Raw genomic sequence first — 25988 nt, 5'->3', positions numbered from 1 at the left:
TCAGATGCAAATCTTACACAGACCTTTATTGTTCTTTTAATAGTTGATTTTTACACCACATACTGTACACCGCAGTCCTTCTCAATAATGTACATCCCTTCTCATTTACAAACTTTTACAGACATTTTGAAGTGGTCATAACATACTTTAACCTTCTTTAAACTGTTCATTCTCCTAAACATACTTTCATTTTCCTTCTCAAAACAAAATCTTGGCTTTTAAAACCAGTGTATCAAACATTCCTACTTCATGAAGACACTACGAAAATATGAATAACAGCAAACCAATGTCCATGAATGGTTGCTAATATCGAGTCGCGCCAATCATCAAGTCCATCTAGTCATATCCAACTCTATTCCAAAGTTTCCTTCTAAATCTCACATCAACATTTCTCAAGCCCTCATTCAACATTTCTTCTATCCGACAGTCCGTTTCTACAACAACTTTCTGCTTTGACAAGCATGTACATGCACTGGGCCCTCATGATAATACAGGCAGGGCTCAACAAGTAAAGCTCCATGCAAGATGCTACATTGAAATATTCATCCATCATTTGGGGGGGAACATATGGCTCAGATTTGATTTCTGCATTAACATTAATTAGCATTTTGTCTTGATAAAAATGATACCTTCTGATTTAAATATAAAATGGAGCTGATAAAACATCTGTTTAATGGGAATGTACTTGTAAGACTTGCCTTCCAGTAGAGCTATGAATCAGACTTTTACAAAGTATTCATTGCTTTGGATATGTCATCTTTTTTTCTCAGTGGGTATTCTTCCCTTCTAAAAGCTAAACACAGTGCTTTTAATAAAAACAAAAAAGAGCTACAGTAAATATCTTATTGATAAGTTTAAAAAAAGTAAAACTTTAATTACAAAAAAAAAAAAATCACACATATGACCAAACTAACAATAAACAAGACTAGATGTGTGATCTTGCGCTTTGGCCTCACGAATACTGTCTTTCTGGTACTGGTGCGGCCCACATGGACCTGGGAGGGTTTTGGGGGGAGGGATTTGGTAATAATAGCTGCCATTGTGGACAGTAACAGAAACACTGCTGTAGAAACACACAGTCCATACACGCACATAAATACAAGTCCTCCACACAGTGCCACTCCATGTGCACCCTGGGATAGCTTAGTCTTTACACCATGGTCTCCTTTCTCTTGCCCAACGAGCAGATTGAACGCTTGTCCTTTTTGGATTTGCGGGGCAGGAAGGGGGCGGAAATTGAAGATGATGAAGAGGACGAGGAGAGAGTGGAGGTTGCAGAGGGTGTGGGGCTGGGGGGCTCCTCAGAGCTAGGGGACGAAGGGGCGGAGACCACGGCCCGTGGACAGTTCTCATTCGTCTCTTCCATATGGATGATGGCGGAGACGGAAGACGAGCGCCGTTTGGTGCAAATGTCGGTACTGGCAGGGGTGGACAAGGATTCACTCTCAGGGAGCGGCGAATCTTTCTGGGTCGACATGGCAGTGCGGAGGCAATTGATCCACTGTTGCTTGTGGAAGACGTCATTGACCTGCAGTGTGTGGGACTGGCCCTGAGATGGGTCCTGGAAGCGTACCCGGAAGATGTTCTTGGCTAAAGGGGGGAAAAAGATATTCCAATGAGCAAAAGGAAACAAGAAATGACAAAGAAAATGCGTGATCAGGTTGAGAGTCGTCAACCTTACCTTTATCGGCATTACTAAAGGCCCCTCGGAATGAGCCGCCCATGCGGACGTCTCCATCCTGCAGGTCTTCCAATACGAGATCCTGCACTGGGATCGGCTGGCGGTACACCTGGAAACAATGCCGATCGTTCCGCGTAACAGGCCGGGTCAAGACCAGAACCTCCGTGAAGAGAAACACATGCAACTTCTAAAAAGAGGACAAAGGAAAAAAGAGAGATCTGGTTATTGATGTGTTGTTTGAACGTTGGGCTGAATTTGCAAGTATTAACAATTTTCTCTCCTGGCGCTCTCAAAGATTCCCTTGTCATTGTGTCATTTGTTTGAGGGACAAAGGGAGCCAGTTCCTTCCCTCTAATGGCCTTATTTGGAATATGGTGGCTTTTGTGTTTATATTTCCAGTGAATAAAAGACAAGTGATTTCCCTCCAGTGGTTTGGGCTGTTATGGGTGTGTTTGTATTGAAGACAAAAACTTACCGTGCCACTTTTGTTGCGAAGTTCCCCATGGCAAAGCAGGCTCTTGCACTGCTCTATGCGAGGGTCTTTCTGTCTGTCATCCAAATATTCCAGCTTATCGATATAGTACTGACACTCAGACTCCCCTTTCTTCATGTTTATGTCAGCCAACACGGCCTGAATGATGCTTATCTGGAGACAAGGAACAAAGGCAGCATTAACATCAAATGTCACCTAAACGACTCCATTTGAAAGCCTACAGTTACTAGATTTGTGTCTGAACTTACTGCCTGCTCAAGGCTTGCTGTGTCTGGGTGATCTGGCGGTGTGTGTCTTAAAATCTCTTTCAGAAGAAGGGGGTATTTGACCAGTCGTGAACGAGGGATGTCTAAGAAGCTCCACAAGTCTAGTTTCCTGCTGAAAGGTGACTCAAGGCAGCGCTGTAGGAAGTCCTGAACTCTTGGGTCCTGTTTCTTCTGGTCAAGCAAGGCTTTGGCGGCCAGCTGGTTACTGCAATATGCCCTGTACGCATTTAACCTTGGCAGCTGTGGAGCAAAGCGAGAATTAGTCTTAACAATCTAACAATGTTAGCATGCCTTTTATAATAATGAAAGTACAATCAAGAGATGGCTACTTACCCAGTCCACAACAATCTTGCCTATCTGTCCCACTGTGCCATCTGGGCCTGTAGCCTTCGCCAAATGAGCGAGAAGATCTGATTGGGTAAAAAATGAGTTAGCTCTACTTGTCGTCAAAAGTCATTAAAAACAATAAGGTGTTGTGTACAATATTCACCTTCATGAAGAGGAATATACGCATCTAAGTCTCCAAAGATGGCTGTCAGCTCCTCCTCAGACATGATAGAAAGTTTCAGCATTGGATCATGGTACGCCTGGACATAGAAAATTAGAAAATGATGAGTAAATAATAGCAGCTTCTAATTTTACAGGGAGAGACATTTTTGGCTATAAATGGAGGAAGGAAGTGAGCCAATGTATCTGACTCTGAAAGCACAGCCAATAACTTATTCGGTCTGTTTGCTTTAAATGTTCTAACAAAAAAAATTTAAATGGACAAACCTTTCGGGCTAATTTCAGGTCTTCAATCAGGTCCTGTTCTCCTCGAGACAGCTCAAAAATAGCCTGGAGAGACAGAAAACGAACGGTCACATTCATAACCAAGAAAACAGTTTGGGTATTTTTAGTCAAGCCCCCTACATATCTGTCTGATTCCTCCCTTTGGTGGGAAATATTTGAGGGGCTCACAGTTTGCTGTAATGTCTGATTACTAGGTCTAGTTGTGAATGAGAGGTGGAGGCTTTGTGCGTCAGACCGGCCAGTCTGTGTTAGCACTGTACGTCTGACTCTGAGACGCCAGAATGCAGCCGGACTCTCTCAGCTCCATTCCAATGTGTGCCAAGAACACACGCCAAAAAAACACAGCCAGACTGAGAGAGGTACAGTGAGGCAGAATAAAAACAGAGCAAGAGGAACAGGGCGCTTTCCAAGCCCCAGGTCCTTTGGGTTTAATAAGTCACACAGGCCTCATTCAGTAGCGTCTGGCAGGGGGACTGAAAGTGGATTTAATAGTCTAGGTTTCTCGGTGCTGTCTGGATTCCTCACCTCTTGTCTCTTAATCTCTTTGGTGGAAAAGGTTCCTTTCTGATGGACGTCCAGGGTCTCAGACCAGAGCATGCTGTTTCGTCGCTTGGGTGGTGTGGGAGCCGCAGCCTTGCTGCAGGGTTTCTGCTGGGGCACACCCGGAGACCGACCGTCGCCCCGAAACGAGGCCTGGAGGGTCTGGCCGAAGCGTCGGACGGCCCCATTCTTCACGGGAGAGATGAGGTTCGCCAGCGAGGTCACTCGGCCGAGAGGCCGCACACGCTTAGTACAGGGTTCCTATGAAACACAAGGATGGAAATAAACATTAAAACTTAATCACCCCCAAATGACCACAACAGATTCCTTAGTGCTTCATTAACTGCACAACTGCCAACACAAGAAGGCTAAAAATCGAGAATGGAGGACAAGTTTCTGCCTCACATAAACAGAGGCTATCGTATGAGTATCGTATTGCGGGGGTGAAGGGGTCAACCGGAGGTCAGGGTGATCGGTGTTTCCTGGGCAACAGACAGCTTGGCGGAAGCTCCAGCCTCTGGAGGCAGCAGCTGTTATGCCAGTCACGTGAGATTGACCCCCTCAGCAAAAAAAAAAATTATATATATACCTACACATACAAACACGAACAAAGACCCCTCTCTGGCTGCAACCCTGGAGACTCAGCATTCAAGAGGCATGACTGGAATGTAGGAGACCTCAGTCAGCTGTCCCACACTGATGACCCACACACACTCGACAACATAGCCTAACTATAGCAAACAGGCCCCCCTGATCAGGGTGGTTGTTCACTTAATGGAGACAAATGTGCTCTTTCAAGAAGACGTTTAAGAGCTGTTGGTTGTGTGTTTTTATGTGGGTCAGACGGACCACCACGTTTAGTTACAGATTTGACCCAGGACTTTAAACAGGGTGCACTCTACTCCCTTCTACTCTGTTCCTCTCTCTCCTTTCCTCCATTAAGAGCTGTTTATGGCTTCGTGTTGAGGCAGGCCCTGTAGCCCTTGCGTGAGAGAGACAGGCACACCTGAACCCCCTGGAAGAGGGGGAGGTGAGCACTCTCAAACCTTATATCCATAATGACTGGGCCTCCAGCCAACTTCAACAGACCTGAGAAGGGGAGAAAAAAATCAAAGCAAAGGAGATCTGAGACATTGATCCTACACTCTAGAGATCTGACTGAAAAATTCTCCAACCATTCCAGGAACAATGTGAGCTTTGTCGTCAAAAAAAAGTGTTTGCGTCTTTCAAACAACGAGAACAAAAAGCACTGTGTGCTTGCACTTTTTAAAAATGCACATTTCAATTGATTTTTCAGTGCTGGATGGTTTTCCAGCTGCTGAAAGTATATAAAAAAAGGATGTGTTGTTCTCTTGGCAAAGTGAAACCAAGGAACCATTCCTCCGACCAGCAGAGACAGCTGCCGAGCAGATCTACGACTTAATTTTAGCAGGAACTGCAACTGTGGTCCAAGCCCAACTGGACTTGGCCACCCAGATCTGCCTGCCTGCCCTTCCTCTGCTGTAACATATCATGCAAGTAAACATGAAGACCACAACTGAACCTTCTCCACCGGTGGCCAAAAACACAAGATGTTGGGGAGACTGACCGCAGAGGAAGCAGTCTGGCTCAAAACTGGATTTAAATGAGTACCAAAGTACCTGTGTGAGCCATCACTGGCTCAAAGCAAATAATTGCAGTGTTACTGCTGCCTATTGCACTCTTTCTACTATTTAGGGAAACCCTGCAATAATAAACCTTTTTTTTAATTCTAGATTATCTAGTGGAAAGAGCAACATGTAAGCAGACAGATAGTGTGGCTATTTCTGGCTGTGTTGACTCGTAGGGACTCCCTGGGAGAGTCGCATTGGGAGAACTTAGCAGGGGGAAGTCTCCCCCACAGGAACCAGTATTTAGACTACTGCTGTTAAGTAATGTGTGCGTGTGTTTTAGTTATACGTTGGGGACAAAATTGTCACTAGAAGTTGGCTAAAGGTTCCATTGGGAACAACCCCCAAAAGTAAAGGAAAATTAAGTAATATAATAAAAAAAATTCTATACTTTTTTTTATTCTAAAAATGCAAAAGATTTTAGGGGTACAGTTAGTCTATTGTTATTATTAGCTGTGAATAAAAACAAGATAAGTCTATGGTATTTTGGCATGAAAATGATTACCTGGCAAACAAACAATAATTTGTGATAAAAAATGTATGAGGGGAACCAAGCTCTAGTTATTGTCCCTCAGCCTTGAGCCACAACTTCCTTAAAATCTCCTGATTCATTCATAATTTGCTACTTCTGCTTTAGATTTCCCGACAACTAAACCACTTTGGCCACTTCCGAATCTGAATTGAAACCGCAAATAGGAATAGCAGCCTGCTGAAATGAAATGAGAGAAAAGCCATTTTTCTTGTTCTTAAATGCATTTCTAAATACTCAGAGCAGGGCTCAAGCACACCTGGGCTATGGGCTGTGATTGCTTTCAGAAAGCTGGAATGTTCTTCATCTCTGCATGCTCTCACACCTTCAAGGAAAAAAAACCCTGAGGGGCTCCTCAAACAATTAATATACCTGCAAAACTTTTGCTCAGGTGTACAGCCAAACACACAGGATTTAAACTTCCTGTATAAGCACATTTAGCCACCACAATGACAAACTGACAATTAAAAAAAAAAAGTTAACATGTAAACCAGTAACTCAATGACTATAGCTGAGAAGACCTTTAGCCTTGTTGATTTGCCGATCACTCACTCAAGTCTCACATCCTCGAGAAACACACCTGTAGTTCTTACTCCTTTTAAAGGCAAGAGTGTGTACCAGATAACAACATGGCAAGGTACTGACTTGGCTGATAAAGAAAGTAAAGGAACTCAAACATTTTTGATTAATCGCCTTTGGGTCTCACCTCTAGTTCTTTGCAAGTCTGGTTCTGGTAGTCTATCTTCTGTAAAGTCCGTTTGATAGGTACCACACAGGGTTCATCGTAAGCCACCATTTCTTTCAATAAAATCCACTGGTTGGTTTCTGTTATTTCCAAGAGTCGGCAATAATCCAAAAGTGATTCTTAAATAAATACGTGATGTAACATGAGGGATCTGAAAACCTCACCGTCCCCCTAACTTGTCCGCCTGAGCGGAGCTTTCTAACTTCTAAACACACTCTCGGTGTGTGTACTCTAACAATCTCTAACTTTGTTCTAGGGATGTGAGAGGTAGGGAGTGCTCATATACAGAGTTTTGAAAGGGGCGGAATCAGGATGTAAACTCACCAATGGCAAGAGGGCGGAGGAGGGGATATGTAAAAGTATCTGAAGAGACAAAGTCTGAGAAAACCTGATTATCTCTGCAACCTCATTCCAACAAAGATTGTCTACTAGATATTACCGAATCAGAAATGTATTATCAAAACATTCCATGGTCCACAAAGCAGGAGAGCTTATAAACATTTTGTAAAAACTGGTTTATTAAATAATCCTTTTCACTTTTATAAAATTTTCTGTCTTAAAAACCTAGATTTAAACCCTAATTAAAGTCATTTTGGACCTTAAACAAACTAACCAACCAAACCTCCCATATTCCCCAGTTTGCAGTAAAAGCTTTAAGATAAAATGCAAAACAGTCTAGCTTTGTGGTGAGTGAAAGCGAGTCTGTTTCTATTTGCAATGTGGATTGGTTTATGCATGTCTTTAAGTTGCATGAAGGATGTAAAGTACAGGCATATTTGCTTTGAGATCTGCCTAATGAAGAACTGGGTCGTTATCACCCACTCATCAGCAGGGGAGGGGAGGGGGGGGGGGGATCAATTACAATATCAATCAGGGCTGAGGGGGTCACACGCATACAGTGCACTGGTGGCTGTCTGTGTATTGGAGGTGTGTGGGGAGGTCTGATAAATCAAAAAGTTTCACTGGTTCGAACCCGAAACTGACCCAGACCATGCCATACAAATCCTGCTTAACAAAGCTGCTTTTCTCTCTTTTTCTCAGCGTACACAAAACCGCACAGCCATTGACCTCCACATTTGGGTGACCCAAAATCCACTAGCACTGGTTCACTACAGACCCAAATCTTTTACTGCTACCTTCCCACACTGTCAGCAGAGGTATTAACTTCAGCTGTGCAAATGGACTAGCATGTGATGGTGCTTTTTAAGAGAGATTTGTGTTAAAAAGTGTGAAAGCGTTGGGATGCATTCTAAGCAAATGGAGATGAACGATGTGCAGACACTAAGCTCACCCTCCTGTGTCAATACAAGTGTGTGAAAGGACATGCATTAGTGTGTTTGGATCAGGACACCTTCCACTGCTCAGTGGACGGGTCAAACTGAAGCAGGATTATTTGCTAATGAGGCTGCGTTCAATTTACATGTTATTGTATTTAAAACATTACACTCCCTATTTTCACAACTAATCAGTGTATTTTCATAGTGTGTGTATAAAAATCACATTTACGTACTTTTTTTTTGTTTTCAACTAACTAAAACCCAAACCAACTAAAATCAAAACCAAAACCAACTACATTAACAATTACCATCTACACTCTTCAAAACATCTTTCTTTGTGTTCCACAGAATAAGAAAAAAAAATCATACAGGTTTGAAACAACATGAGGGTGAGGAAATTACAAGGCTTTCATTTTAAAGTAAACCATCCCTTTATCAATCATTCTCAGTTCCTCAGAACAGCATTTGCAACATCATCTTATAAATTAAGAAACTGAAAGTGCAACAAATTAGATGACTAATCGACAAAATCGGATAAATGTAAACTTGTGAAATTATAATGTGAATTGCAGTAAAACATAGTAATATATGGCACATTAACTAATGTCAATGTCATTAATTTTACCACTACAAGTGGCTTTACTAAACAAGTGAAATTAGCTTAAAACATTTTTTTTTTGTCAAACTTGAGTAAAATAGTGTGTAATTTTTATTGTGCAGTTTACAGTTTGTATAACATTTGTGTGCATATATTATAAATATTTAAGTATACAAATATAATTTACATAGTACAATTTATTACAGTGTAACAAAAAAATATTTTGGACAATGTTTGAACCTTTGTATTGCTAACACTTTTCATGTTATTTCCTCCTTATGATAAATCATTTGTATTCTTCATTCTAAGTCGCTTTGGATAAGTGTTTGCTAATGAATATATATATAAAACAGAAATTAAACAAAAGAATACATGATTTTAATAATACTTTTTGACCCATCTTTGCCATAAGTATATTAGATGTTGGTGCTAGCAGTTCATAACCGATTTAGCAGCAGTTAATGGGTTTAATCATGTGACTACTCAGCACATAACGGTTGTGCAAAAAACAAAAAACAAAAAAAAAAACACCTGAATATGTATGGCTAAAAATCAAATAGGGCTACCAGTGTGGGTGATATCAATAACAGGGTTCCTTCATCTCGGCGTGTTTTGGCGAGACGTGTGGTTGTCATATTGCATGAGAGCTTGGCTCAGCCTGTACCCCCTGCAGGCTAACACCTCGACACACATGACAGCTGGACATCTGGGTGTGAAGCACAAACACAGCACTCCTACTTTAGTGCTAAACACCAGCACACAAGAGTGACTCACTTCATGCGGGCCGTGTGCGAGCTTGCCTAACGGGAACATGTGAGCTAACTTGCTATGATCTGATAAACCTCTGTTGAATAGGCAGCGAGCAGAAAGGTGTGCAGTGGATCGTAGTGCTGCCCCCTAGTGGATAATTCAATAGTACTGCGGTTCAGGTGACTGATGGAATTTCAAATTTGATTTCTTCGTGGATGGATGGTCCATGATGCATTATCTATACTTGTACAGACTTTGATTAGCAACATAAAGAACATCTTATGATAAAACCTCTTCTGTCCGAGTTTTTGAAAGCTTTCGGTTTCTTATCAGTGTTGGAAGAAATCGCATCTACTGTAACAAAGGTGTGGTTACAAGACAAGCCTGTACTGGGAATAGGCTGTAGGTGCGTGACGTCTAAATGTGTAGGTGTACATCAACAACGCAACACCAACTCTTTTTCTCTGGAATCACTCTATCAATTGCCATCTCAACTTCAATGCCCAACCCCATGCATTCATCTTATATGCCTTTTTCCTTCCGTGATACGATCCTCCATGCTGCTTACAAAATGTAAATATGGTAACCCATCTTGTAAATGTAAATATTCCACACCATCGTGACATTCCAACCTGTATGAATTTCTTCAGTGGAACAAAAATAAGACATTTTGAAGAAAATAGCTGACTCTATGGCTTCTGATGACTTGGAATATAGCACAAAAAACACATGAGCCACTTTTATGGTGTGTTTGCATCCTTTCTGAAGCTAGAAAGCACCAGTCCACATTATAATTGCGTGCATCTACATTCTTTAAAACACCTCCTCCTATGTTCCACAGAAGAAAAATCAACAGGTTTAGAATAACATGCGGGTAAGAAAATGGCTCTACAACAATCCATCTCAGTTCCTTATAGTCATTTGCAGCATCCTCTTATAAATAAAGAAGCTGAAACCAAAACAGATAAAACTAAACTTGTGTTAAGTTATAATGACTTGCAGTAAAACACATATGTGGCACATTAACATTAATTTTACTATTACAGTGGGTTTGCTAAACACATGGAACCATAATTAGCTTTTTAGTCGTTTCTTATTTTGGTGTGCCACCAAAACTCCAACTACAGAAAAACAGATAAAAATCACACACATCCTGATCTCAAGTATATTTAACTCCAATTGAGTCAACGCACCCTCAACAGAGGTGGTTGCCACCAAACAGAGCAGGTAACTAATAACACACCCCTCGGTCCAGACACACAACAGAGTCAGGACGCATCCCACACACGCGTACAGACTCTTTCCTTCTCATTCTCACAGACTTAAACAATATATCGCAATCTGATCTGAATCAGATCAGACTTTAAGCTACGCCAGTTAAATTAGTCACAGAGTAAGAACTTCAACTGTGACCATTTAAAGACAACATTGACACTTTTGTGAATACTTTTGTACATTGTGCAAATTTGGTAGTTACATTAAGCAGAATCTGGCGAGTATGCATTTAGCAAATCTCAATTTGACAGTCAAGATGACAATGTAAAGTAATCAGAACAAGGCCCTGAGGGGAGTGCAGAGGAAAATAAAAAGGGTGTCTGCAGGACAGGTGATTGATTGTACAAAACCCACACCTCCCACAATATGCATTCTCAAAGGTGTGCTGTGGGGAAGGGAGTTGGGAACTTTTGTTTAATGCACTATAGTGAAACAAGTTTCACTCTAGAATAGTCTGGGTCAGAATGAACAAGTGACTGAAATATTTCAAAGATGTGAAGTAAAGGCATTGAGGCCTTATTCCTCAAGTCATTCCAAACCTACATGACTTTTCTTTACTAGATCTATCTATGATATATAATCTCCTACTCTAGCAATACTATACTAAAAAGAATACATTTGCCAATGTTGGGCATTTTGTTATGAGATGTTTTTGTGCAATAACTTTTGCAAGCTTTTTTTTTTTGCAAAACTTTTTTTCCATTCCTTAAGGCATGTACGCTCTGGTGAATCAGAGCTCTCTCATCTCGTAGGCGCAAGACTGATGAAAGTCATCTTGGTTATATTGTTCTCCTGTCTGTCAAAGTTCAGAGGATCTGAGTGTGCTCAGTGCGACCTCTTACTAAACTGTAAAAAACATTGGGTTGCTATGGATGTGTATTAATAAGTCAACTGTTCTCTTTCAGAAGGAGAAAAGTAAAAAAATAAACGAGAGGATTCAAGATCAGTGCAGAGTCAAATTACACAACTTGTTAGTTTACACAGCAGCGCGTCTTAATTAAGCCCTTGCTGAAATGAGGATAATTACTGACAGTTATCATGGAAAGTTTACGGTTTAGGGAGAAATTACCTTTCCGATTATCAGTGGAACGATTTTCTAAGATTAAATTCCTCCAGTTTAAGGTTAAAAGGCTTTGATTTCTGCCACAAACAAGTGATTTAATCTAGGATTCTTGTGCAAAATGGCTTTGATTTGGCTGACAAATATGGCAGAGGGGGGCATTTTTTTCTTTCTTGATGTTGTTATAATGAGACTTTGATGTTATTTTGAAGCATGTTGTGGACAGACTAACTTCAGGGAGTAATTTAAAAAGCAAGACCTCTTGATTTGTGTATTTCAATAAATCAGTTGTGCCAAATCTGCCCAATGTTGTTTTGCTGGTTTACTTACCTTGAAGTCAAAGCTGCATAGACTGACAGCGTCTGCATCGTCCTTCTCTCTACGCTTGCGTTTCTGCAAAAAGGAAAACAACCTTTAAGAATCTGAAGCACAATACACATCTAAACTAAAAGGTGACACTTACAAAAACTGTAAAAACTTTCCGGCTTTGAGAGAGGAACCAAGGAAGACATTCTTTTGTCAACTTCTCTACAGTTTTCCTTTAGTTTCCTGAATAATATGCAAAGTGCTACCTCAAAAGTTGGTATTACGGGTTACAATGGCTCATAAGGAGGTCCAGTGAGACTCAGGAAGGACATCATTATCCCTGAGGCATTTTAACACCTGTGTCTGTGAGTCGGGGGCTGGTGGGGCATCTGGCTAGTGAAAATTCTACCTGTGGAGTGTGTGCAGGGTGTGAAGGGGTTATAAACTTTTTTTTTATTTTATTTTTTTTGCAGCACTGTGTTGGCCACCAAGAGTCCTCAGGGTCTCTGTTATTGGCGTATGTTCTCTTTACTAGACTTTTCCCAAAACCACTTTACGAAACCTTTCAACACAGGCCATTTAAAGACAGTTTAGTTGGTGGCTGAGCTATAGTTTAATGAACCTCCCAAGAAGACATCAGCCCCTCCATATAACTAGACCCACATGGATCTGCACTTTTTTATTTTTTGCATTATAATGAAACAACATTTTGTATTTTATTCAATGATAATTATGTATGTATACAAGCAATAGACAAAATATCATTATTAAACCCACAAGTAGGAGGTTTTTGAATGTTAGTAAATCTTGACTATTCATCCAGAGTGAGGCTACATATTGAAAAACGGGTGGTAGTTTTAATGTGCCCATAATCTACATTACACCTTTATATTCAACACTTACAAAACAGGGCTAGTTTGCAAGTCATTTAAGTTTGTCTATGAGACAGGTATCAATTGAAAAGCCCCTATTCTTAATGTCACTGTCACTAACAGAAGTAACGTCTTGATGAGCTCTGTTTTCTTATAGGGTGAAAGCATTTGTAAAGTCATGTGATCAAAACCAAACACCCTATAGCCAGCTCACGAGTTTCATTGAAGCAATGAGTAGATTAGGCTAATTTAACATCAGACCCATTGATGGCGAACAAGTTGGCAAACACTAAAACAATAAATGACAAGGTATCATTTAGCAAATCCCCATTCACAGACAACGGGGAGAATTAATCAAGACCCTGATTGGAGGGTTTTAGTTGACAGTAATGATTGCCGGCCCATCAGAAGCTGAGCTACTGAGTGAATCACAGGTTACTCATGGTGTTTGGTTTTGAACGTTTTAATAGATAACACAGATAAGCGGCTGCTTTTGTGTTATCTGACCATGGAGAAAAGCTAATAGTCTGTAAGTTTACAAGTGGCACTGATACTGCTAGTGTATTTAGATAAAAAATTTATGTAAAATAAAAAATTAGGTCACCATTGGAAAGCATAAAAAAATCACTCGGAAGAATAAAACTAAAGCTTCACAATAAGAAAGAAAACTGAGAGCAACAAAGAGAAAAGGTCCAAATGATAGACAAGCCGTGTATTTTGGCTCCAAACTGCATGTTCCTGGTGGACAAACCATAAATGGATATTACTGCAAAGAATTTATGAGCGCAAACAGCAGCTGGCACAGAAAACATGAGATTATTAAACAAGCTCAATCAAAGTCACGTTTTTGGGACACTGCATATTGCAGGGGTCAATAAGAGCTTGGATGAAGAGTTTGTGCACATGATGGCCAAGACATGTGGTTTTGACATCTGGATAAAATCAATATGCACGAAGCCCATCTGTTAGAGAGAGAACACTGATTACCAATCAATGAGGGGAAAAAGTCTAAAAAGCAAAAAATTTAATGGAAAAGTCAACATGAAATGGTGTTTGCAACCCATTTAACTTCTGTAATGTGACATTTTCCAAGTAAAACTGGATATTCAATTAGAGAAAAAAGTAGGATGGGACTTCCATCAGGCTGACTGGATGTGAACAGTGGACAGTGGTTGGTAGAAAGGAGCTGAAAAATAAGACGGCCTGAAAAGTTGTTTCAAAGGGGAAAAAGGAAATCTTTAAAGTTAGAATTTGAATTACAGAATTGGAAATTGATTGTTTTTCCAAACTGGTTTCTCCTCAAGCTACCATTGTTCAGGTAGTTTCATCCCAAACTGATGCCATCAGTAGAACCAATGCTGCAACGTAAGCATGTCACCTTTACAAAAAAGACTTGGGGGCACATTTTTTATAAAATGAAAGTATAATGTTCAGTTGTCTCAAACTGCTTCCTGTGTCTTCTGCAATCAGTCTTGACTATCATTGTAACAGTAATCTAGATGCTACAGAAGAAAAACCACACATTTGTTGTATGAATGCCAAACCAACAAATAATTTTCATAAGAACTACCTTAGTTTCCTTATGAACTGAATTGCATAAAGACCTTTAAATTATGCAACATACATTTGCATATTGGAAGACAATGAAACCAGACGTTTGAACATGTCTGAGACAGATTTTTTTCAAATCATCATCACATGTTGGCACAAGAAGCTGTCAAATTTAAATCCGGCAGTATCACAGAGGTCTGCAGGCCGCTTCCTGCATAATCCATCTGTTGTTGCACCACCTTGTTCACCCTGCGGCCATACAGACGGCCTTGACCAGAAGAACTACTTCCACATTAAAGACAAAGATTCTACGCTTTTATGTTCCAGGAGTCTGAGAAGGAATGAGAGGAGGGAGGAATACTCTTTCACCTCAGCAGGGTTTTGAAGGTGAGATAATGGCGCTTGAGCTGGAAGCCTAATGAGGCCCATGTGCCCACTAGATGAGCTAATGTGTGTGTGAGTGTATTCATGAAAAAAAAAAATTACATATCAAAGGAACACTTTGGCACGGGATAAAGCGGTCCGTCTTCTTTCCCGTCTTTCCACCCCCCAGTTTTCCTACAGATGAGAGATGGATTGCGTTTTGCTTGGCCTTCATAAACTTTGGAATGCTCTAATCGGGCTCTATTCTCTGTTTTCAATCACAAACTAGTTTGCATTTACTGCTTAACTGATTCAGTGGGAATGAGGACTTTGGATATAGTTTGGTGGAAATTTGGGGGATAGAGAGACGCTTGGGAATGTATCAGTGGCAATTTGTGCATCAGCTCAACCAGAGGCACGCAATGCCATGAGAGGATTGAGATGTCATCAGTTGGGGACAATGTGATTGTTGAGAGGCACAATATCTGCCAAAACTTTCATAAAGGGCAAGGGGAAAGTACACTCACTAACTTGCGCGAAGGAAAAAGATGGAAGGTTTAACAAAAATGACCTTATGGGTGTAGTATTAAAGTTTCTGAGGCATGAAAACTGGTGAACCGTAGCAAAGCACCATTAATGGAGCTACAGCATTCACGTCATTTAAAATACAAAGGTCACCTGTTGTATGTCCAAATTTTTTATATAAAAATTTTGGTCCTGCTTTACTTACAGGCTGTAAAATTAATAAGCCGTACTATGAAACAATTAATCAAAGACTGTGGCCAAATCAAGAAAAATCCTATCTAGTGGTTAGTTCAATATAAAAGTATTGATAAAGTATTGGTAAATAAAAATTTACTATTTCAGCTAATCTGATTTCTGTCAGGACCACTATCGTCAAAGATGATTGACAATTAGCATACAGTTTGGATTGGCAGTATGGTTCTGTTCTGGGCAAGAACTCCCTGCGCATCCATGCAGCCTAGCATGGATGAGAGCAGGGAGAGCAGCAATACCCCCCCAGGGTAAACAGAACAGAACCAACATAAATGTATTGCAGATATTGTTAAAAGTTCAATAACTTTATGTACACATTTTAGAATTAGTCTGATTCAAAGGCTGAATCCCGACTGACAGAGGAGGAGTTGGGGATGGAGGAGGGGAATTAGCTATTGAGCAATGCGAAAACTGCTGATAATACTGAGCGACCTTATATATGAATGCTTAGATAGGTGTCGTATTCCTATAGGTAGATGGGGATCATCTGAGAGTCAGCTGATGCGAGCTTGACTAACGTGACCTGCCAGAACTAAAGCTACGCTTGATTTTTAGCATTTTAAGTTCTTACATCCTGCCCAATATTGTCCTCCAAACAGTGTACAAACTGAAGAGTGTCTCTATGTAGTAGGGGTTGAACGGTTCAACTTACTCACGGTTCGGTTTCTATCACGGTTTTAGAGTCACGGTTTCAGTACGGTTCAGTAAGAAAATAAGAATAATCTAACCACAAGCAACAGCACAAATAAATACAATAGAGTAAGGATACAAATAAAATAAACAGTGATTTTCAGTTTTTTTTTTTTTAGGTAGGTCTAACATTAATTTTCAGGTACAGAAACTGAATAAAGTATTTATTTATCAAATGAAATGTAAACCAGTATTGCATATTTGAGTGTATAAATTAAAGATTAATCTCTATTAAAGTTACAAAAGCTGTTCAATCAAGAGCAGTGAGTGATTTCTTTGTTGTTGCTGTTTGATTAATATTAAGAAAGGGCTGTCACTTTAAGAGAATGCACTGATCCAGTACGTTCAGCTGGCTATGTCTGCTATAGGTTACTTAACAAGATGGGCATTTTGACATAATTTTTGTGTGAATTTGTCCATTTAAACACAATACTTCAGAGAGAGCTTAATATTTGCGTGCGTTCTGAGGTGCGGGTTTGCGCGCTTTCCGATGAGCGCACGCACAATCTTCTCAGTGTGCGCGCCAGCTCGCGTCCTCTGGCTCTTAAATGTTTAAACTGGCAAAGCTTAAACGAGTTTAGCTTAAACACAGATATCAACGTGTACTGTTCAGGTCTCACCTGTGCGCGCGCGTGCACGCGCTATCAGCACCCGGGTGATGACGGAATAAATGACTGCTCATATTCCAGCATACGGCATTCGCATTGAACAACAGTGAATGGTTTGTCCACGTTTTTATTTGTTGTTGTAATGTATTGGGAAGACAGAATGCGCATCCATCAACAGAAACATATATTAGCCGAACCCTGTTTGTTTTACGTGTTATTTATAGCAAACCATATTACAGATGCGTTGTCAGATTTAAGTTGAACCGCGGTCCTAGCACGTGCCGAACCGTGTGTGGAGAACCGTACGGTTCGATTTTTTTTAAAAAAATCGTTCCACCCCTACTATGTAGGTTATGATATACACCCTCTTTGGAGAGGTGATATGACTGTGTTTCAAATCACTTATTCAATGACACTTATGATGCTACCTCAGTAGCTAGCTGCCTGTGTTGACAGTAGGCCTGGGCGATAAAAAGGTATCGATATTTATCGACGTGTCGATATTTATCGACGGTACACCTTCTTCGATATCGATAGAAAAATTGTTCGATATAACGCACGATATAGGCACGTACTATGAGTGACGCAGACAGCACACACAAACACGAACATGCTGAAATGAGTGCTGTGCCTGCCTGTGATGAGGAGATTGTGAATGAAGAATGAATATTAGTCAAATCTAAAATAAATATTTACATTTGAATGTTAGGTGTGCATCAGGAAGTGTCATTAGTGGCGCGCGAGACGCGGTGATGTAAGTGACGTTGTTGCATTTGAATGTTTTGTTAGTCTAGCCCACGAGATGCGCCGCTGCTGCGTTATTCACTCAAAATATTAGAGAAATATAGAAGCTCAATGCGGAAAAGGTCTTGAATGGGTTAAAACCGAAACCAAGCCATTCACACACTGCATATTCAGCGCATTTTTTAGACGAACAAATATGACTGCTGCACTCGCATCTCACACAAGAGATGTATAGAAAGCCATGCAAAGTTAAAACAGTTTAAACTTTTAGAAAACACGTCACAAATTTGTGGATGTTTATTCCTTTTCACTGCGTCTCATATGTTTTTAAATGCAGTCTGTGTGAATGACGCTTCGGCTCTTTGGATTAAGCAATGCATAAATACATGATGCTGTTTTGTTAATAATTGTTTATGCAATTTACGAAATTAGATTGGATTTTTATGAGTTAATTTAGACGTAATGCTCGTTTTTATAGAGTTACTTGCTTGCGTTGACTATTTAAATGCGCTGCATTATTTTGCTAATTTCGCCCTCCTGTGGCCTTGGGAGACAATTAGACCTATACAATAAAGACCTATTTAATCTGCATATAAAACATTAGAAATTAGATATTTGTTTAATTTTTATTGTGTTTGTTAAAACAAAAATGATGTTGTTTGTCTCAATAAATTGTGTTGATTATAAATACAGTGGTTAAAAGTAAAAAAAAATGTTCTATTGCTTTTTGTTTTAAAAAAGGTTATAAAAAGTCAATAATTATCGATACCGAACGATATGAAACATTATATCATTGATATGAGCTATATCGCCCAGCCCTAGTTGACAGTAGGCCTGTCACGATAACAACCTTTTGTTGTGCGATATATTGCCCCAGAAATAATTGCGATAAGAGATCTTATTGTCATTCTAAAGACCATTTTATGCCACTGAATATATAATCATAATGTAACAGCATAATAATGCAAGAAAGCCTACACACTTCCAAATGACAACAAACTTTTAATTTAAGAATATTTAGATCATGGAAATTAAATATAAAAATATTAGATACCTTAATAAATAGTAAATAAACATTTTCTAAAAAAAGTGCAAAGTAACAAGTAGAAAAAAAGAAAAATGCACAAAGGAGATTTTTCCATCTACAGATTTTTCCTTCTTTTCTCTGTAAATTAAGGGTGCACACTATTGCTGAAAAACACAATCACTACTTAGCAGTCAGATGTCCGTATGCACAAAGGCACAGATCCCTAAACAAGGCCATATCTGCAGATGAAACTTTTTTTTGTAGAAGCATTTTTTAAATTTGAACTAGCACCTCATGACTACACCCCGTTGTGTACAAGAAGCTGCAAAAGACACAGGCGCAAGTGAAATGTAAAAAACATGGTGACATTAATTTTTAAGTAAATATAATGGGCGATATATTGCATCACCAAAAATTGAGGTAATGTACATATATTGCGCGATAAGTCGATATATTGATTATTGCGACAGGCCTAGTTGACAGTAGACAGCAAAGTGGCTTGGAACAGAATTACTGGGTGTTTTGTATGCTTGAGAAAGAGTTGAGCCATATGGATGTCATAAGCTACTCACCAGCGTGAAGTCCCACTGGGGTCCAGGTGTCAGGAAAGTAAAAGAACTTCCTCGTCTCAAAGACGGCCTACAGCAAGAAAAACACAAGATAAGATTCTCAAAACAATTATTCTTCTAAAGCCATTTGAAATAAAACATTTAATTCCCTCTTCACACAGAAAACCAGACAAATACAAAGCATCCAACAAAACCCAGACCTCTGGTTGTGCAGTAATGACGTAGACCACGCAGCCAAACCTTGTAGATCCATTAATATGTCCATAACCCAACAATGTCAGTGTGCCCACAAGAAAAGCCCATAAATGTAAAGATACATCCTGTACGTACCACACACCAAGCCTGGTGTAGCCCCGTCTCCCGTGACACTGCATCATGGTCTGCAGAACCGATACAGAGAGAGCGTCACTTAGCCCCGATCTCTCTAACTCACACCAAGACACTCAGTTTTTGCCGTCTTTCAGCCACGTTCCCTTTCCTTCAGTCTCTATCCATCATGTCCTTTTACCCACAAATGCACTGCCCCTCATTGTTGGCTGGGCCCTTATTTGGGGACTGGTGACAACTGTCTCAGCGAGGTCATGTTTGCAAAGATACCCAGTGTTCCTTTTCTTTTTTCAGCCACGGTAATGGGACGGCCCGCCAAAACTTTTATACAAAGCCTTCAAAAACATTCTCACATTTATTATCTGCTAATTTACAGAACTATGAATAAATCATCAATCATTAATGGAGTTATGAGGTATTGCCGTTGGATTGTTCATTTTAGCAACATTGCAAAAAATGATCAATTACCCTGAGACGCATGTCAGCATTATTCTAAAGAAAATATTTCTGCCTTTCAAATCACTCTGAAATCATTTTTGTTCACTGATGTAATCAAGGCCAAAAGGGTGGTGAAAAATATTTTCAACAATATATTGCATTACCATATGGCTACTTGCCAAATTAATACACTACTGATCAAAAGATTTTGTTTTTGAAAAGTCTCTTATGCTCACCAAGTCTTCAATGATTTGATAAGGAACACAGTAATAATTGTAATATTGTAAAATATTATTAATTTAAAAACTATTTTCTGTTTTAATATTGTTAATGTTATTTTTTTCTGTTGATGTAAAGCTGAATTTTCAGCATCATTACGCCAGTCTTCAGCGTCACATGAACCTTCAGAAATCATAATATGCTCATTTGGTACTCAAGAAACATTTCTTATTATCAATGAGAAAAGTTGTGCTGCCAAATATTTATAAGTCTTTGCTATCACTGTTGATCAATTTAATGTGTTCTTACTTGCTTAAAAAAAAATCATACTGATTCCAAACTTTAGAACAATAAATACATGGACATAATGGAATTCTCAACTCAATATTTGAGAAGACGAAGAATATTTTGCATGAGACAACAGTCGCAGTGTTTTTTCCCCAGAAATATTTGACCCCAGAATGCTTTTGTTTTAATCGGTAAGATTTAATACTGCATAAGTTATTTAGCGGTGAAAGCTGTTTTCAATGCATGAGGATGAGTCAAAATCTGACAGCCTCCATTTATAATAACAGATGTTTTTTATATTAAAAGTCTTAATTAAATATGGGTGAACTTCATATCACAAAGAATCATCACTAAAACAGTGGAAAACAAAATGAAGACACATTCATTCTCTGGTTGCCATATATCTTGGGTGTAGGAGCATGTGAATGTTTGGGCTAATTTCTTTTATTCTGTCTGATGTGGTTTCTGCAGGCATCCCCCATCTCTATATCTTTCCATGAGTTGTCTGTTTATCATTTAGTCACTTGAGTGCAGATGACAGTAGAATGCAAATGGTGTATATGTATACAAGAAAATAGGTAATTACAGTTCAACAACTCAAGAGGAAAATTTTTTTGTGGGAAGTGAGAGAAGCTGGTTCTCACAGAAAGACTACTTCAAATGTGACTCATTTAACTTAAGGTGTGTTTAACAATTGAATTATGTCTGATGGTGTATATGGTACAGGTTGTTTCTTAATAACAATGTAAGAAATGTGGTGATGCAGTGAGCATAACATTGAGAAGCTGGGTGATCCTGGGTGTGATATTATCTGACCAGACAGAGGGTGTAAGTGTGTTAACAGAGTACAGAATCTATATCAGTGTCCACTAGAAAGAGACTCTACTGTGGGTGGTCTCGACTGCTAAAGACAACAGGGGACTAAATATGTAGGTCAAATGACGCTGCCAATACCATGATGGAGTGTCCTCCATTCCACACTGCCCTGCTGAGGCAGTGTGGAAAAGTAGAGACAGCATATTTAATTTATACGGATAAAAAGAGACTTGGCTGTGACCAGGCCAATACGTAATATGTACTTAACAAGTGATATTGAAAAGGAGTAATGCACCAATATTGGAACTTGCTGTCATAAAACGTGACGTTATAAAACACCATACAGCCTCTTGTCACACACTGTTTGTGTTTGCATGCAAATATTAGCTAAATTCATTACCTTAAAATTCACAACGTTCAGATTCATAATTAAACGAATATTTTAAGAAGCTTTTCTTCAATAGAAAATCTCCCAACGACAGCATCACAACAACCATCATCGATGTTCAAGGGGCAATATTAGTTACAATAACGTAATATAAAATAATATTTAAAATAACTATTTTCATGTTTTAAAATGTCATTTATTCCTGTGATGGCAAAGCTGAATTCTGGCCACTACACCAGCCTTTTAATGTCACAAGATCCTTCAGAAATCATTGTAATATGCTGATGTTGTGCTTAACATCTCTTATTAATGCAGAAAACGTTATTTTTCTCTGAATTTTTGAATATACGGAAAGTGTAAAACAACAGTATTTATTTGAAATAGTTTATAACATTATAATTGTCTTTGCTGGCACTTTTGACCAATTTAATGCTGAAGAGGTATTAATTTACCTAAAAAAATCACTAACCTCAAAGTTTTGAATGGTAGCATACTATTAAGATGTATTCATTCTGATCTGTCACACAGTTTAGACTGGATAGCATGTGTGGACAGTAAAACAAAACATGGGCTGTGAGAATTATGGGACTTGAGACCTTAAAATCAACATGAGATCAAATCCAACAACCTGCTATTCTAATATGCAATATTCCTCTCAATTCCCAATGGAAGTGAATCCAAATTAAACATGTCATCAGCTACTTCTGAACATGGTTGCAATATTGATTGATTACAATATTTGGCTTACACAGAAATTTTGAGCAGACTGAATACTTAATTACCTCAAGCGAACCAATTGTGGTTTTAAAAGGGAAAAATGTGAAATGGACCTGTAGTAGCCATATTGCGTAAAATGCCAACAGCAGCGTTTCCCAACCCTGTTCCTGGAGGCCCTCAGCACACTCTCCATAATCAAACACACCCGATTCACCTTATCAGCTCAATTTCAAAGACTCCAATGCCTGAAACAGGTGTATCAGATAAGAGAGACATACAAAATGTGTGCTGTTTGGGAGCTTCACAAACCGAGAAGGGATACTATGAGTGTGTAGTGCTTCCAAAACATGACTGGAATGCCGAGGTGTTGTCTGAAACGTTGGACACCGACATGACAAATATGGACCAAAGAGCACACACACCCTGTGATGGTTACATCAACACAAACACCTCAGAGTCTCTCACAGGCAATGTAACAGACTGCACAAATACACCAAATATGAGGCCTGCCCTGTTCTGAGAACTCCACAAGACATTACATCACTATAGTTATTACCTTCGAGTGTCAGATGATCAGATACGAGTGTGGGAACATGTAAGATGCTACTTTGTGTTCGTAGGTTGACGTCATTGTTGCATTGGTCGTTTTGATGTGTGCAAATTCATTTAAACACAACTGCACTTCTTGTGTATCGTATTCTGAATTTTGGACGTCCTAAGTAGTCACAATGTACCATACAAACCAATATTTAGTTTTAAGGGGATGGTCAACGTTGGTTTCAAGGTTTTTTTTTTTCTTCTGTCATTGCGAACGCAATCCCACTGACGTTAAGGTGGGAAAACACTGAAGGGGACTCGGGTTAAGATAAGTAGGTTTGGTTTCACCGTGCTTTACGTAGCAAACAAAAGAGAGGCCTTTGGAGGAATGATATGTCACTTACTCATCCAGATCACTCCACAACGGCTTCAAAAGCTCTCTTTGTTGTGGTCTCCACTGTCAAATATGAGACATCATATATAACGAACCTGTAGAAGGCCACGTAAAGGGTTTGAGTGTCAAAACGGCACAGAATAGATAATCTGAAATTGGATAACGGTTGCCTTAAACATCTACAATGTCCCGCTATGTGCAAAGCAGTGACGTTGTGCTCTTATCTTAACTATATCTGTTTTTTCAGTGCGTATTAAATGAAATGGGTTATTGTCGACTAAATCCTTAGGGATTACTGGACAAAACAAGGCATTTAATAATAGTCTATTTTGCTTTTCCGTGACACAACACTACGTCAGAACATATAGTGAGCTTTTCACGTCACCTTTTTTTTTTTTTTTGCTCATAGTTCATAGAAGGCAAGTATTAAGGCCCATTCACACCAAGAACTTTAACTATAAAGATGATTAGATTAGCACCCACACTTAGACATGATAACATTGTATTTATTATAAGGCCTAATCCTACCCAATACCTAAATTTAATAACTACCTTTACTAACTATTAATAAGCAGCAAATTATGAGTTTGAGGCAAAAGTCGTAGTTAGTTAATGGTTTGTTAATGGCAAGAATTGAACCTTAAAATAAAGTGACCATAAAAATATAATTTATAACAAAAATAAAAAATGTAATAATTTATAATAAATGTATTATAAATAATTTTATCTTAAATATCATATTTTCGTAATCATTAGATGCCAAATTCGCAATTGAAAATACATTTAAACTTTGTAAACCATCTTGCACTTTTTAGGCTATGGATGGATAAAAGGGGGAAAAAATCATGCAGCTTCTTGTAAAGAGATGTTATTACATTTAAGTGATGACTTTTCGGGAGAATAAAGAAGGTGAAACAAATCCCATAAACTTACATTAGAGTAACTGCATTATAAGGTCACTAACTACTATTTTCTCAACTCTCTGTAAACCGTTCCCTTGAAAGATATCCAATACAATGTAACTCTTTGTTTTTGAATGCTTCCGTATGAACATTCCATTAGATTCTATTTTTTCTATTTACAGGGTGACGTCATTGTGACGCTGGTGCTTTTGATGTGTATGTTGTGTGATGCTTGGGTAAGAATTTATTTTAACAGTTATACTTCCTAAAAGTCTTAGCTGCGGACCAGTTTGTATAATATCTAGGAAAGGGCTCTTTTGACATCGGCCACCAAGCACATGCCTCGCGACACCCAAATAACCACCCTAACACAACTGCATAGCAACACACTAAAAACATTTAGAATATCATAGTGTCCACATAGCAATGACTTTGCATCATAGTGGCAAGTAGCTCTCAAATTTTCCAAAAAATGTAAAAAAGTTTCCATGCCATTTTTGTTGTTTTCTGATTGTATAAGAGGCAAATAGGGTCACATTTCCTGGTGTTCCAATCAGGCAGAAGGCTTGGCATGAGAGAAAAAAAACAGACCCTCTGCCAAAATAAACTGTTGTTATTTCAGCCTGTGATAAAAGCGCATTTGATGCTCTCTGGCTTCTTTCTCAGGGTTTATGTGAGATCTTGCATATATTTGGCATGGTCTATTTACATGTGGTACATTGGACACATTATCAGATGTCTTCTTTGTTCAATATTGGTAAAATGGCTATACACCAAGATCTGACAGACGTTCAAGTCATCCATTCATTCTAACCTTTTAATCAAAAAGATGAAAGGATTTGAAGATTAAAATCAATGTCTTTGCATACAAATAAAGATGCTTGCCATACGTTTTTGTTTATTTTATATTGTCAAATTATTATATACCCGTTTAGTTTGGTTGTTTTTATTAAATCTACGTTGGTGTGTATACTTTGTAAACATCTTTGGCACTAAAATGTGAATTGTTGTTAGGAAGTCAGTCAATTGCATTACACAGCTGATTAAGTTATAATGCCGCTTTAAAACACTGCTAAGTTTTTGTGTAAAACTCTTAAGTGAGCTAAAAATAAATAAATCACTTGTTCATTTAAAACGGGTGTGTTAGAGGTTTGAGCTGAGCATGTTTAATGTTGTGGCTTGAACGCTGCTTTTATATTTTGAGGCATTAGCGCCATCGTGTGGTGGGATGAAACATTAACGTTACAGCAATACATGCGCTCTCCTGCTGTCACGCTTTGTTTTCATTAGTCGACATATTGCGGAAGTTTTTCTCACTTTTGAAAACACAACAAACTCATACACCTATACTCACCCATTTAGTGGCATGTTACAGAATAACTTATTAGATATGGTTTATATAGATAAAACTGTTTAAATGTAATCAACAAAGACGTTTTTATTAACGTTACCAGATCTAAATGCAGTTCGCATAACTGCAAAGAGTGGCATATTTGGCAAAGGGATACGCAGACCACAATAGCGCGAGCATTGGAATAATAATAAAGACCACCACCACCACCAACAGAGTGTGTGATATGATTTTCCTGACCGTTTGAAATTGCGCTCTGGAGACGCGTCGCTATCCGCCACCGACGACTTTCTCTTGTTCCTCCTCGGTCTTTCGTTCACCGGCTCCGCCATCGGCGCTGGAGATCCGTCAGTTTCCTCCATTTGAAAATGTGGACCTGGAATGCGCTACTGTAAACTGTGTATACAAAACGTAGTACAATTAAAATGAGTAATTTTGGGGGGTGAATC

At 39.0% G+C, this 25988-nt stretch overlaps 1 protein-coding gene across 2 annotated transcripts; it reads right to left on the bottom strand.

The window, feature by feature from the left end:
* On the bottom strand, positions 1-25988 carry LOC107560732 (neuroepithelial cell-transforming gene 1 protein-like). 2 transcript variants are annotated; one of them, XM_016244983.1, is made up of 11 exons: positions 25780-25988; positions 19166-19232; positions 11986-12048; positions 3758-4033; positions 3215-3277; positions 2931-3027; positions 2774-2850; positions 2423-2680; positions 2157-2327; positions 1682-1868; positions 1-1590 (listed from the first exon to the last, which is right to left on the bottom strand). In XM_016244983.1, exons 1-11 carry the CDS (start codon positions 25899-25901, stop codon positions 1151-1153), a joined length of 1821 nt encoding a protein of 606 aa, XP_016100469.1. In that variant the 5' UTR covers positions 25902-25988; the 3' UTR covers positions 1-1150. The 2 variants fall into 2 exon arrangements, with proteins under 2 accessions (XP_016100469.1, XP_016100470.1); XM_016244984.1 differs by lacking the exons at positions 11986-12048; positions 19166-19232; positions 25780-25988 and adding an exon at positions 6657-6933.

This window comes from Sinocyclocheilus grahami, unplaced genomic scaffold (genome assembly GCF_001515645.1).
Source record: "Sinocyclocheilus grahami isolate Dianchi unplaced genomic scaffold, SAMN03320097.WGS_v1.1 scaffold740.1, whole genome shotgun sequence".
Lineage (NCBI taxonomy): Eukaryota > Metazoa > Chordata > Actinopteri > Cypriniformes > Cyprinidae > Sinocyclocheilus > Sinocyclocheilus grahami.
This window is presented reverse-complemented; position numbering and strand designations above follow the sequence as displayed.

Excerpts from the sequence above, each read along its gene's own strand:
- LOC107560732 (XM_016244983.1), bottom strand. The coding sequence starts at position 25,901 with ATGGAGGAAACTGACGGATCTCCAGCGCCGATGGCGGAGCCGGTGAAC. Across the intron at positions 12,049-19,165 it reads CCCAGTGGGACTTCACGCTG|AAACGCAAGCGTAGAGAGAA; the intron begins GTGAGTAGCTTA and ends TCCTTTTTGCAG. Across the intron at positions 2,851-2,930 it reads GTATATTCCTCTTCATGAAG|ATCTTCTCGCTCATTTGGCG; the intron begins GTGAATATTGTA and ends TTACCCAATCAG.